The sequence below is a fragment of the Mus pahari genome, chromosome 14 (genome assembly GCF_900095145.1).
Source record: "Mus pahari chromosome 14, PAHARI_EIJ_v1.1, whole genome shotgun sequence".
Lineage (NCBI taxonomy): Eukaryota > Metazoa > Chordata > Mammalia > Rodentia > Muridae > Mus > Mus pahari.
The window spans coordinates 33154346-33169209 of NC_034603.1; the positions used below are offsets into that span (position 1 = coordinate 33154346).

The window sequence follows — 14864 nt, forward strand, 5'->3', positions numbered from 1 at the left end:
CATTATGCATTCTGTAGAGAAGTTATCATCCCCATAAATATCATGTTGATTATAAGCCATGTCCTGACATGACGAAGTTTTTCACAAAAGAATGATAGGCAATCAGATGTCCTCTGAGTGGTGGCCGCAGAGCCTGAGCTTTGTAGTCCTGTACAGTATGCCATTCCAGAGAGATGAGAATGAGACCAGCTGGAGTCTCTAAAACCCTAGTCAGAGAAGACACTCACAAGTCAGACAGGGGCTCAGTAGCTGGCACCCTCATAAAAGAAAAGTCTGCGGTAGGAAAAGTCCAGGCGGGAAGGCTCACTGTCAAAATGTCCTTGCTTGTGTTAAGAAAGGTTCTAGATCATTCTATCTTAGGCTTTGATTAATCCTGGAGGGAGGGAGACAATGTCCCAGTAGGCCTCTCAAGTCTGGGAGGAGCATAGAAACACAGCTGGAGAGAGAACCACAATGTATAAACACAACTGGAACGGCGCGTGCAGGAAGAAGAGGAAATACACAGAGGCTGTGGGGCTGACAGAAAACACCACACAAGCTCATCCCTGCCTTGTCATAGAGGGAACGTGGTCCCCAGGAGTAATGGGCCAGAGAATGGGCTGGGTCATCTCTGCTGCTGGGAGGGCTCCAGCTGCTGTTTCTACAGCTGGACTCTAGGAAGCCTTGTGATATTTCCTAGTGTATGGCCATTTGCTTGTGACACCCTTAAGCCCAGAAGTGGGCACAGGGATGGAGGGACACGTACTCTATTGTCTGCTGGCACCCAGTTCTGGGATTTTCTTAAATAAAATTAATGTGTCGGTAGCTGCCTTCTTCAACTATTCCTTGTTTATTCTGCACAGATTCCCTACCATACAACAGTCCCGAGTTTATCTCTCTGCCCTTTCTATGTATGACTTGCCATCCCCTGAACTGCTTCCACACTCAGCAGCCTCGACTACGATAGTTAGCACACTTGCAGGTTCTGATCCTTGATGGAGAGTTTCCAGTGGGGTCTGGCACATTAGAAGAGAGTCAATAGCTACTAGGAAGAAATGCATGCGTGGGAAGCTGATCTTATGTGGTCCGTCAGTTTATTTTTCTGTATGTGTTGAAGATTTGCTAGTGTGTGTTTTCTTCTGAACTAAGAGCCACCAGAGGGTGATGCTGAGCATCTGCCTTTGCGTTATTGATGGGCCCCTCACATTCAGCAGTTAAAAACAAGAATTTGTCACTTTCCCCACCTCACTCCTCCACTTGTATTCCTGCCTTAATGAGCAGTGACATCATTAACTTCGCTCAAGAGAGAAACCCATGTGTCACAGGGTAATCAATTAGCAAGCAGTGCTGGCCGCATCAGACTCTCTTTTTTCATACACTCAAATGCAGGACTTATTGCCAGCTCATCAGCTCTTATCAAACAAGCCTATCAATCTTCCAGTGGAGTTCTGATCTTCCTCTGTCTCTCACAAGCCCACTTTATACCAAATATATGATCCAGTCTGCAAACACAACCTGATCCTGCATACACACACACACACACACACACACTCGTGGCTCACCAGAACCCAAACTTCCTGTGCTAACCATTACCTTTTTTTTTTTTTTCAATCCCTCAAAGATTATGTTTCTCACCTGGACAGTAGTGGCATACACCTTTAATTCTAGCACTCAGGAGACAGAGACAGGTGGATTTCTGAGTTCAAGGGCAACCTGATCTACAGAGCAAGTTCTAGTGCAGCGACGCAGGACTATTCAGGGCTACACAGAGAAACCCTGTCTTTAAAAAAAAAGCTAAGATAGATAGATAGATAGATCGATAGATAGATAGATAGATCGATAGATAGATAGATAGATGGTAGATAGATGGTAGATAGATGGTAGATAGGTGATAGTTAGATGATAGATAGTAATTAGATAAACAAAAATAAACAGAAAAATGTGTCTTCTCTAGTTAGGGAATTTAAAAAAATGGTTCTATCAGTGTACTTAATTGAGAAGAACTAAGGTTTGAGACTCCCCTCTTCTTGGAAGTCACACTATAAGCTGCTTTTGGAATTTAACCAACTTTTCTTCCATTACTGCCCCTGTCTCTCTTCCTTAAGGACTCAGTTGGGACTCAGTGTAAGTTATTGGTGGGCTCCTGATGATTGCTAAGTAAGTCTTCAGCATCTAGCTATTTTTTTGTGGGGTGTGTGTGTGTGTGTGTGTGTGCCTGTTGTGTACATGTATGGAGTGTCAGAGGGGCTGTCAGCATTAGATTCTTCATCAATCACCCTGTACCTTATATTTTGAGGCAGGGTCTCTCACTGAAACTGGAGCTTGCTGATTTGGCTAGACCTACTGGCTAGTGAGCGTCAGGGATCCTCTTGTCTCTCCTTCTCCAGTGCTAGGACTATAGATCTGTGCCTCTGTACCTGGCTTTCTACATGAATGCTGGTTTTCATGTTTGTGCAGCCAGGATTTTTCCCAACATAGCCACCTTCCTAGCCCCAATCTCATTCTTTACATCAATTATTTGTGTCTACCTGCAACAAACAACCTTAAGACACAGTGATTACTGCAGTAGAGAGATTTACAGATGAGACTGTTGAGCCTCTGTGAGATGAAGGGACAGCATCCACAGGTGTGTGGCCCAGGGTCACAGAAGTCAGGTTCAAAGCCAAGCTGGTACATCCCAATGCTGAGCTTTGTGGTGGTCATGGGTGTGTCTCAGTGCTGGTGTGCTGGCTTTAGCATCTGTGAGGCCCTGGATTTGGACTCCTGCAAGAGCAACATCCCTAGAAAGCAGACAGCAGATCGCATCTCCAGCTCTCCTCAGACAGTGTCTCAGCAAGCAGGACTTGAGGCAAATTGAACTCAAGTAAAGATGTGGAGGAGTCAACGGATCTTAAGAGTAGAATCATAAAATTCTCCTTTATAAGAAAAGAACCAGACTGCCTTCTAGGGAATGACAAGGGAAGAGGAAGAGACAATACCCTGAATACAGTAATTAACAGTTAGTAATTAACAGTTAATTAACTTGAAAATAAAGAGTCCAGGTTCAGAGATAGACCCACAGCAGCCAATGCCACATACTGCTGGAGACTCACGAACTTTGAAGTGCAGGAGGAGAAGGAGAATTTCCAGCACGGGGTAAATCATACCACCAGTATAAGATCTAAGTTTGAACACACACCTAACTATGAGTGTCACCAGAGAAATTCATCAAAGAACAACACTCAAGACAGAGACCGGGCTTTGCAGACATGAACAGGGAACACTCATGCAACTGATCGTGAGACCACACTTAACACTTCCCATCACTCAGAAAATCTCAGAGGTAATTATCAACTATTTTGTGAAACGCATAAGGATACATCACCTATGACTAATGACAATTTGACTTCACGATCATGCAAAAGCTGTAGGTTTTCAGAAGGAACTTGACTGAGAAATTTGAATTTTCTTCTTTCCCTGGGCCAGCTATACCCTCTTTAATTCTCTTGGTCTGCTGGTGTCAACCACAGCCACATTGTCACAGCTCGAAAGAAGCCCCACTCCACAGTGTTCTGAGGGTGGGTTGCTGTAGGCAGGGATTTGCAGGTGTAGTGAACATATTTTCAGTTTGGGACCAGTCTATTCGCACACGACCTCACCATACCTCAAGGAGCCTTTGCGTGGTTTTGACGTTTAAATCTGGCCAGTATGTTGGAATGAAAACAGTGGAGAGCAACATTATTCATGAATGCCATGACAGGATAGCTATTTATCAAAGGTTATGTTCCCCTTTCCACAGTGTGGAGTTCCTGCTGGGAAACAGATGTAGCTCAGTCAGGGGGCCTTTCTTAGCCCTCGTACTGGTCTCACAGTGAGCACAGTGTAAGCAAGGTTTCATTTTTAGATTTCACTTGCTAGATCCAGAGGGTGACAAAGCGCTACACTACACTTCTAAAGAAAGTTTTATTGGAAGGCAGCCATGCCCGTTTGTTTACTTGCTGCCATGGTTACACCCTCACTACAAGGGTGAGAGGAGCAGTTGTGACAGACTGAGCTTATAGTTTACTCTCTGGCCCTTTAAGAAAATGAGCCATCATGCTTGGCGGGTGGTAGGGGTGGGATGGAGGATGATAGGGCCACAGGAGTAAGGCGAAATTAACAAATGCCATGACACACCAAGTAATGTCAATATTGGTGCAAATGCATAAGACCCTAGCGATTTCTAAAAACTGAATCACCAAAGGTGGGTTCCAGGAGTGTTAGGGTGATTCAGAAAGAAAGCAATACCAGGTGACTATGTCACAGGCAGAAAAGGTCTGGGCATGTCACTGGTCACTGTCACTTCCCACCCTTTGCAAGCAATTTACTCTGTATTCTCTTCAAATTACCCCAAGAGAAGAAAATGTCCTTATTCCTATACCAAAAGCACCTGTCATATAGAAAAGTGATTGACTAGAGACTTCCAGATAACAGAGAAACAGAATGAAAACTTGTGTGCATCAAGCTGCGGTCCTGCAGATAAACATACTGCAGACGGCATGATGTGCTGTGACATTTATCAGACAGGGTCTTGTACACCCCAGTATGGCCTTATGTTTGCTACCTCTTGCTCCTATGAAAACCTGACAACCTCTCTGTAATAATAAGATTCTGCTAAACAAGAGACACATGGTTATTCACTTGCCTTAAATGTCATTATTTAGTGTGCATATATGAATTATATAGGTTTTATATGCCATATATATAATTTTATACACGAGAAATGCATTTCTCTGGCCCATTTAAAAAAGAGCCATCCTGCTAGATCTGTGTATGTAGTAAAATTTTATTTAATTTATGTAAAACATCTGTAAAATTTTTATCAAATTGATATAATCTACAAATCTAAATATATATTGGTATTGTTAAATGAAGTGCAAGAACTATTGAAATGGTAGCTTGCATGGATAGTTTTAAGGTGCCATTGCTTGTATAACACATAGGTTTTCAACTACCAGTCAATGCACAAAAATGGAACAGGGAACATGCTTCATTTGTAGACATAGACATTTCTAGTTATACAAGGTGAACGGAGAAATGTATTGGAACTATTAAGAAAACCTTTAACGATGCTAAGAAATATGCAAAATGTATGTTTCCAATGTCACAGTGATCGGAAGGACCTGACTTATAACTTTGTTGTGGGAAATTGAAGGTTTGGATAAATGGAAAGGGACTTTGCGTGTTTGAGTAGGGGGTCGGGGGGAGAATCCATGTGCTTTGAACGTATGAATTCACGGTTAATGAACCTGTAAAGGTGTTACATTCCCAAGCAAAATTTGACAGGAGCAAAAGTGAACATATGAAAAACTGTCCCAAGGTTTTATCTCTTGCACACTTCTGTCAGCAGCCAGGATACAACAGACCAAGCAGTCCAATGTAAAGAAACTCGTGAAGTTGAATGTCAGAGCAAACTGTAAAACACATCACAAAATTCTGGACAAAGCAAAATGACGGTGCCTCTTAATCCAAGCTCTGAAATCTTTGCAGAGGCATTTAGATTTTAAATGTGAAAACGGGGGACTTGATATGTACAGTCGATGATGTAAAAAGTCTATATTCTTGATCTGGGAAATATTTTCAATGGAAACAAGTTTAGGAACTGTGAAGAAAAGGATAAAAAGATGACAGAGAAACCTGAAAGCACTGTGTGTGTAAAATCAGGATGCACGGGGCCAGCGGCCTGGTAAAATGCCTGCCACACTAATAACAGGTGTGGGGTTGTTTGCTTGTTTGTATAAATATGACATACACAGAGAAATGCAGGCACCAGGGAGGATGAGAGAAGGCTACCGGCTGGCAATGCATAATTGCAGGAGAAGGTGCAAAGTCAGTATGAGGGGAAAGTGCAGATTGAAAACCTTTGGCCTCTAATAGCGAAATAAGTGGCAGTTTTATAGTCGTGGAATAGAGTGTTCTAGAAAGGATGAGAGATGCTGAATAGCATTCTCCCACCCCTTTCCTGTCTGATGAAGTAGTGATGGAGAGCATGCACTCCTGAGAACTGTAGGTCATGTTCAAAGACAGTCAGTGCGGAGACAGCATGTGATGAGGACAGCCAGCCACTGGAAGATGTCTACGGGCATTGGAATTGCTGCCGGTGACTCTCCTGGAGTTCATATTTCCACAGTTACACACCCCTTAGGCAGCATCCACACTGTCTCTGAATGGATGGCTAAGACCAAGGTGTAGACCAACTCAAGGGTAACTCAGAATAAATATAGTTAGCGTAAGATGTCCTGGCACATACTTCTGATAACATATTGAAACTCTTAAACATCTATTTGTAAATAATACCCTTTAAGTGTTCTGAGGAGCTGCCCGTGGGTCTAACTGAAAAAGAAAAGATGATTTGCCTATGGGAATGTCCGTCTCCTCTCTCCACTCTCTGCTTACCCAAGCCCAACTTAGACCATCTTTTACAGGAACTTTGTGCTTGCAGGCTGCTCAGATCCACCTGAGGTCAGTTGGTCAAACGGTCTAAGGAATGAACTAAGGTAGTTTCTGAGGGGACTAATCGGTGAGTGTATCGTCTTGTCTCTGAGTGTTTGGTCTAAGAATTGTCATTTTCACATGGATCTTAACTGGAGCTATGCCTGAGAAAGCCTGGACACCATCATCTCCATCTCTACCACAGCACACAGGGGCCAAACAGCTATTTGCATTGTACCAGGTCTTTACACATTTCATTCATTCGTTTATTTGGTTTGTAGATCTCACCTGAAGCCCAGACTGGCCTAGAATTGACTATAGATCCCAGGCTGGCCTTGACATCATGGCAATCCTCCTGTCTCAGCATTTCCAGTGCTGGGATTATGGATGTGAGCCATCATGGCTGATTCCTCTCCTCCCCCTCCTCCCACTTCTGCCTATTTAACAGGAAGTGGAAGACAATGGACCTCTGGGTGTGGGATATCTGCTTGGGGAGCAACCCGTGTTATGGGTCTTCCAGTGAGATGCTCAGAACAGAGTTCCTGGATTGCCAGAACTGTGGCTGCTCTGGGGTTCACAAGTGTGGAACGGGCATGCCTCCCCTCCTCAAACCCAAACTACCTTTTATAGCCTCTTTCACGGAAGAATCCATAGGCAGAATGTTCTTCTCCACCAGTTCCAAGGGCCCTGGGCGGAGAGCAATCTTCTCGTTGAGGTCATCTGCAAGGCGGGCTCTTTTGAGCTTCATCTGAGCAGTTGGAATGGATCTTTCTGCCGTGGAAGCTGCAAGGTTGAAATAGACAGGGTCCCTCCCTTTTAGAACTTGATGTCATTTTGTTTGGTTTGGTTTTTTGTTTTTTGTTTTTTTTTTTTTTGGCTGCTGGTTAGAAAACACTATAACACCATGCTCTACCATTTTGATAATTTTTCAATGCGAGCATCATCACTTCACAGGGATTAGCACCAGAGAGCAGACACTTCCAAATAAAGGCAAATGAAGACGCACAGGAAAACTGGGGAAACTTGCCTTGAGAGGATTTGTTTAAAAAAAAAAAAAAAAAAAAAAAAAGCAATTTGGCAATTTTGTAAGCAAGCAGTCCATGGGTCCCTGTGGCTTCCCTGACCTTAGGTTCCTGACTTTTGAGAGCGACTGGCACAGGCTGGGTTTGCAGTAAACAAGATCTCCTGGTAATAGTGTGTGGGGGGAGGGTGTAACCGTTTAGGGGTTTTAGATTTGTCATGATTGTGAGACTAAGAGGCAAATGCTCAGATCTGTTGTAAAAAAGGCAAAAGGCAAAATAAAAAAAAAAGTCCTTGAAATTCAATCTACCTCTTTTCTGGACAGGTATCTTTTCATCCTGATCCTTAGAGTCAGTCAACCCCTGATCCCTTCTGCCCTCGGGGCCTACTGTGCCCACTTTTGCAATAAGTTTCCAATTTCCTGTCCCCACCTGAATGGAGGGAGAGACAGACAGAGAGAGACAGACACAGAGACAGGCACAGAGACATAGAGACACAGAGAAAGAGGTCATTTGCATCTTAGTGGGTCTTTGTTACTCTGGGATTCCTGGGAGCTAATTCCTAATTTCTGTCTGGAAGATTGGAATGTCTTCTGTCCATGGAAGGGACGAGTTCCAGAATGAAGGGCTGCTGTGCCTGAGCACCTGATATGACCGATAATGATGAAAGAATCAAGTCCTTCAAAGTCCTTTAAAGTCAGGCAAGCACTGCACTGCTGAGCTACACCCCACCCTCCTAGGCTTTTTTGACTATAGCACCTCAGTGCACCCCAGTACAAATACCAAGGGTAGGCATGAGAAAATGAACTGAGCTGGAAACTGCCCGCGAGGCGTCAGTCTTTCTGAGTTATTTGTTTTTATTGTGAGGTCTATACTTTTTCTTCCCAGAATTGGACCACGAATGCACATATTAACATGTTTAGTTTGACTTCCCAGAATTTGTCTATAAATACTGTTTTCTTTCCTGCTGTTTTGACTAAACATCCTCTGAGCTTTTTCTCATTAAGTCGTTATCCCTCTGAGCACTTGCTCTGGTTGCTATGTGATATCACACTCAGCAGAGCATCCCCAGTTGACTTGGGGGATCGCCTATCTCTGGACATTTTACCAGCTTCTAAGTTTCCCCTCCCAATAACTCTCTGCTAAACACCACTGTGTACCAACCTTTACAAGCTCAAGAAACATAGGCAAGGAGTTTGACACACTCTGCCAAACTGCACCGTAGCAACAATGACTCAGCAGCACCGCCCCAGCAGAGCACAAATGCCCGCATCTCATGCATTACTGATTGTGTGTAACATTTATTTTGATTTGCTAACTTGATCATCGAAAGGCCTGTGTCTCATTTGAAATGGCACTTCGTGGGGGCTTTTTGTATAGCTGTGACTTGGGGCTGACACAGCACTGGTCCCCAGCATCTTCATAGATGTCACAGTGAAGAAGGTAGGAATTCTGTCACGGATGCCTGAGAGCCCTTAGAACTCTTGACGGCCTTTCCTCTGGGTTCTGTGTCATCTACTTTTCCGTCTTTACAGCGTCTCACTTAATTCCATGGTTGGGGGAAAAGTCAGTAAGCCAGGAGAGTCAGAGAGGGTGCTGACCAATGGGGAAAGACTTACAGCTTCTACTGCATTTCAGGGGCTTTCCTGCTCTGGAAATCTGTAAATTTCCTTCTTGGAAGGAAATCTGCGTTCTGGAGAGAGCACACTGCTGCTGGGTGCATGCTGCACCGCCACCTTAAATGCTCTTCCTTCTTCCCGGGCTTGCTCCATGCTTCTTATCCATGGTCCTTGCTTTCCCTTTCCCAGGCTATTCTGAACCAGATGTCTCCCTCCCCTGGCCTCCCCTGCACTTTCAGGATACCATGCACTTTCTCATGCTGGATTCTGGATGCTGATTCTTGGGCCTACTTCCTCTGTTAGCCTGGGGGAGTTCTCTAAGTTTAGAAACCCACCTCTTATTCATCTCTGCACCCACCAAGTCAGCCAGCTGCCCCCAGCACAGCACTTTCTCACTGAGCAAATATGTCACAGAAAATGTCAGAGTAGAAGCTGAACATCTCTGAAACTGGGCCCCAGGGGTCTGAGGATTCCTATGGCAGGAATGGCATTGCCTTCCCTCAGGTGTCAGATGATGGGGACAACTAGGCTTTGTTTCCCTCTCTCAAACAGGGTCACAGAACCCAGGGTAGAACAGCGTGGATAAGCATTGACCTGTCCGAGATCCTTATTTCCTGCACTCTAGAATATAAAGCCGTTCACAGGGCAGAATCAAACTGCTGCTTCGTGACTATAGGAACAGCTAGATGACACCCCTTATGTCTACAGAGGTCACTCTGGATGTGCACAGTGAGATTATGGAATCATCTGGCCTTCGAGCAGTGCTTCTCAACTCGTGGGGGTCTGATATCCCGCATGTCAGATATTTACATTACAATACGTAACAGTAGCAAAATTACAGTTATGGAGTAGCAATGAAGTAACTTTATGGGTGGTGGGGGGGGGGTCACCACAACATGAGGAACTGTACTACAGGGTCACAGCTTTGGAAGTTTGAGAACCACTGCCTTAGAGTCAGGTCAGAATGGCACAGGTGAGTCCGGAGCCCAAATCTGAAACAAATGTGTGTCTTTCTAAGTCTTTGATGTGGTTGAGAATGACTAGAGGATTGCTCAAAATAGACTAATGAAAAGCTGGGGTATGTGTGTGCTTGTGTGTGTGTTGTGTGTGTGTTTTTAGAAAGATTTTTATTTTATTTCATTAATTTATTTTGGAGAGGCTTTTTGTTGTTGGTGGTGGTGGAGCTTTTGCTTTGTCTTGTTTTCTTTTGTGTGTGTGTGTGTGTGTGTGTGTGTGTGTGTTTGAGACAGGGTTTCTCTGTGTAGCCCTGGCTATCCTGAAACTCACCAGGGTAGCCTCAAAATCAGAGATCCATCTGACTCTGTGTCCCAAGTGCCAGGATTAAAGGTGTGTGTGTGTGTCTCCACTGCCGGGTTTGGGAGAGTTTTTTTAAGGGGCTTAGCAAGTACAGAGACCCGAAACTACAAGCATGGCCTCCCGCTAGGCGGGTATCTCTTATTGATGATTTATGCAGCCTTACCTTGGAGAATGTGCATATTAACCAGGCTGGCACGGTCGGACCTGTTTCTGCCCTTGCGCCTCAGGGAATCTTCAGTCTGTAGAAAAAATACACAGAGAATCACCTAGTTTTAACTTTCAAAAATTCTAAACTTCTCCCAAGAAGAAAACCGTACTCTTTGAACGACAAATGGTTTGTGCAAAGGAGCACAGAATCTTAGTACGGGAAAGAATAGCAGAGGGTTAAAAAGCATGGTCCCAAGTCAATGACGATAAATACAGAGGCATTCTAGAGATGATTTGCTATAATTGATCATATTGCCTCTTAAAATCATCTCAAAAGCAACCAAGGTCAGAGATGAAATATTATAAACATGCTCTCCAATCTGACTCCACACAGCCCTTGCTCGTTCCCTCCGATGTGGCCAAGTGTGAAACCTGCAAATTCAGGCTTTGGAAGGCACCTGGGGAGGGATGGTTTTGCCACATCACATTGTCCCAGAGGAGCTGTCTAGAAGGGATGAGAGGCCTCGGATTCCTGAGTCCAGGTTCTTCTCTCTCCCTATTCATGCTCTCTTAGTACTGAGGAGTCTGTCTATCGTTCATTACTCTGCAGCACTAGGCGCCACAGCCACTCACAAGCAGCCTGCAACATCTTGCTCTTCCCATCTCTCCACAGCCAGGCTACGTGGCTGCAACTAACAGGCAAGATGTCTTTCCCATCTCTCTGGAGGTGCAGACGGCTGCTACATCATGTTTATATCACGGGGAACATCAGGTATAGAAACCTATTTATTATAAAGGTGCCTAATGAGTCCGCCCTTGAAGTGAAAAACCAAAAAAAAAAAAAAAAAAAAAAAAAAAAAAACAAAAAAAAAACCAAAAAAACAAAAAACCAACAACCAACAACAAAACAACCTGTGGCCTAAATGAGAAAATTAATGAACATCATTCTTCGTGTTGCTCCAAATAAACTCCATCCCCAGCCTTCAGCTTCCGACTGAACACACTTATGAAAACTTGACTTTTGCTAAGAACGACTATACTGAAAGCTAAGTGAGAAGACTATCTTACCTTCTCTTCTCAAGGATGTTTTGATCTCTAGTATATTGCAGAGAGAATAGCTTATATATTGTATGGATGTATCATATGTCAATTAAAGTCTATGGCCTATGGCTTAGACAGGAAATAGATGGTAGGACATTCAGGGAGAGAAAGTATTCTGGGGTGGAGCCAGGTGTGGGAATATTCACCCAGGAAGATATAACAGGAAGATGTAAGGAAATAGACAAGTGGTACCTGAGCACAGGTAACCAGTCATGTGGCAGAATGTAGGTTAAAATAAATGTATTACCCTAAGTTATGATTCTAGTCAGAGAAGAGCCTAGCTATATGGACAAGGTATTTGTAAATATATTTTGAGTCTGAGTCTTATTTCTGACAGCAAGGAGCTGGAAGGCAGAACCGGAAAAATAACTTCAACAGTATATATATATATATATATATATATATATATATATATATATATATCTTTGGTGATTGTCCTCTGATAGTAAATGGTTAAAAATCTTTTTTCCTTAAGGTGACAACTGTCAGTCTGAAAGCTCTCATGTTAGATGTCATTTTCACAGGTGTGATAGGAATGAGAGTCCATATTGGTGTGAGGACAGGGATGTGGCCATTTGGAGCTCATTGTACACACGGAAGCCTAAGCTTTAGTGTTCATACCAACAGCATGTTGCCCACTTTCAGAAAAGGCAGTTTGCAAAACTTACCTTGGCACTATCCAATTGTTTTCTCGGGTCATGGAATTCAGTTGGACCTTTCAGTGCTGCAACAGAAAGATAAAGAGGTGAGCAGACGCTGACCGAAGGCACGGTCGGTATTGCAGGGTGGCTGTGTGCTTGCTGAGCTATGCACAGTCTGGACGTGATGGCCCCCGACGGGCCACAAGCAACAGAGAGGAAAGGCCTGGAGGTCACAGCTGCCCAGAAGCCACAAGAGACAGAGGAAGGCAGAACTCAAGCCTAATCCAGGAGGAGCAGCAGAGGCAGGCGTTGCGACAGGAGGAGAAGTGGGGTAGGCAGGCCATGCCAACTTCTGAGGGACCCGGCGGAGGGTAGTCTACCACTAGTTTACGGGAGACAGGAAGTGAGGTAACTCACATCCTCATTGACTTTGCCGTGCCTTTAGTTCTAAAGGCTTGGTGGATGGTTGTAGTCTGGGGTGCATGGGGCATACTGGAGGGGAGACTGTACTTTGGGTATAGGATGTGGTTGGCCAGGAGCAGCTTAGTCAAAGGAGGGTATTGAGTGAGATGCAGAAATTCAGATAGGAGGACTAGAAGGTTCCATGGAGACCATAAACTCTAATTTCAACCCCAAAGGAAGTGCAGAAACTGAGGTGCCCAAAAATGGATTGACTTCTCCGGGGGCACATAGCTGGATCCTAGGTCCTCTGATTCCCTAGTCTTTTCCCAGGAGTGGTGTCCCAACTATTCTCTGTCCGTGGACACAGGTCTCCCAGGCAATCATGTCTAGCAGCATAGAGCAGTACAGAACTGACAGCCTGCACTGGTTAGCATGTCCACTCATCCCTCTGTGCCCTCCCATCTTTCCTTGGAGCCCCTCTTCACTACGTTCCCATACACCCAGTGTAGCAAAAGTGCAAAACATTCTTCCACACGTCTGCATTTTGTCGGCTTCCAGGGGAACCATCTCAGTTAGGAGCCATAGACAATCAGGTTTCATGGTAAGTGAAGAGGTTGAACAGAATTGCATTGTTTTTGTTTTTGTTTTTGTTTTTGTTTTTGTTTTCCTTTTAACATCAATTGTAAGTCTGGATATGTTTATGAAACATAGCCAGATTCTACAAATACTCTAGCAAGTGTCCATTCTTACACCACAGGCAGGAAAGCTGTCTTCAAAGTCTTGAATTAGTTTCCTGGCCAGGTCAGCATGTGTGTGTGTGTGTGTGTGTGTGTGTGTGTGTGTATGTGTGTGCACCAGTGTCTGTACCCATAATTGCACATTCAGCCCTGAAGACCACATGAAATGAAGCCCAGCTCCTCTGTAAGCTAGTGGAAGTCAAGCTGACATGATCTGGTAGGCACCATAGTGGTGCTTGGTTACAGTATCTTCTATGTAGGATGCTGTTTGGGATGTTAATGAGGCATGCTCTATCAACTTCTCTGCCTCACTCCCACATTAACAATGCTGGCACAAAGCCATGTCCAAATGGTCCCTGGTGGCTGCTTTGTACCCAATTTCATTGATATTATTTCTTCTCACTTTGACTGGAGCTGGAGGCTTTTTCTCAAAGGAAAAAGAATGAATACTTAACTTGACTGTAACATTCCACCCTGACCTGGACATTGACTGCCCAGCTTCTGACTGACAGTTTCAGTTGTAAGTGGGCCTCCCTGCCATACTTTTCCTCACCTTTCCCCAGCCAAGTGATTCTGAGAAACAAATGCGCATCACCACTGTGGTTCATGCATTTTCTTTGACAGAAATCTGGGTACCTTTGCGAGGGAGTCTTGCCTTTTCTCACATTTGATCCCTGGACAGTTACGCCGGGCATGTCAGGGGAGGCTCCCCCTCACAAGAGAGGCTGCTGGGTCACAGGGTCTACTTAGGCCCCTGTAATGTGTGAGCTCTGCACCCATAGGCCTTTACCTCCGTCCTCTCACCTAGTGTTCATGGAATTAAGCATGACATGTTAGATATGGCTAAATGACTTTCATCAGCAGTAAAGGAACTGATTCTGAAGTGATCTTCACTAAATAATCAGGAAGAATAACTTGTTTTTCCTGAAGGGGTTTCCCCAGAGGGCACAGTATGGCAGCCTTCTGATATCACCCACACTCTAAGCAAAATGTGTTTTGTTTTGTTCTGGTTTTTTTTGTTTTGTTTTGTTTTAAATTCATTTTGTTACTGTTGTGTGTGCATTTGTATGTATGCCCATGCCCGTGGAGGCATGTATCCTGAGGCACAAGTGTGGAAGTCAGAAGGCAACACTGTGGGGTCAGCTCTCTCTCTCCACCGTTGTGTGAGCTCTGGGCATTAGACTCATGTTGTCAAATTTGTGAAGAAAATGCCTGTAGTCACTGCCCCTTCTTGCTGGTCTGCTCAACTGGTTCTAACTGGGTTTGAGACCTGAGAGGGAAGTTCTTGACTCCATCCTGGAGATTCTTTAGGTCTCACTTGTAGAGCTGGTCGCTTCCTTGAGAAGCTCTGCCATTTCCTGGTTTGGTTTTACAAAGCAACGCCTGTTGCTACCTCTCTAGTGGCGTGATTGACACAGTTTAGTTCTCTGATGTTTGGAATGGGGGAAAGTT

The 14864-nt window shown here is 44.3% G+C and overlaps 1 protein-coding gene across 3 annotated transcripts in view; it reads right to left on the reverse strand.

The window, feature by feature from the left end:
* Window positions 1-14864, reverse strand: part of Myocd (myocardin) — a 95913-nt gene that overhangs the window by 36189 nt on the left and 44860 nt on the right. For all 3 annotated transcript variants that reach the window (XM_021213259.2, XM_029545958.1, XM_029545959.1), the window contains 3 exons: window positions 12301-12356; window positions 10548-10623; window positions 7051-7212 (listed from right to left, as the gene is read on the reverse strand). In XM_021213259.2, the coding sequence (XP_021068918.1) occupies window positions 7051-7212; window positions 10548-10623; window positions 12301-12356 (294 nt within the window). The remainder of the gene's footprint in view (window positions 1-7050; window positions 7213-10547; window positions 10624-12300; window positions 12357-14864) is intronic.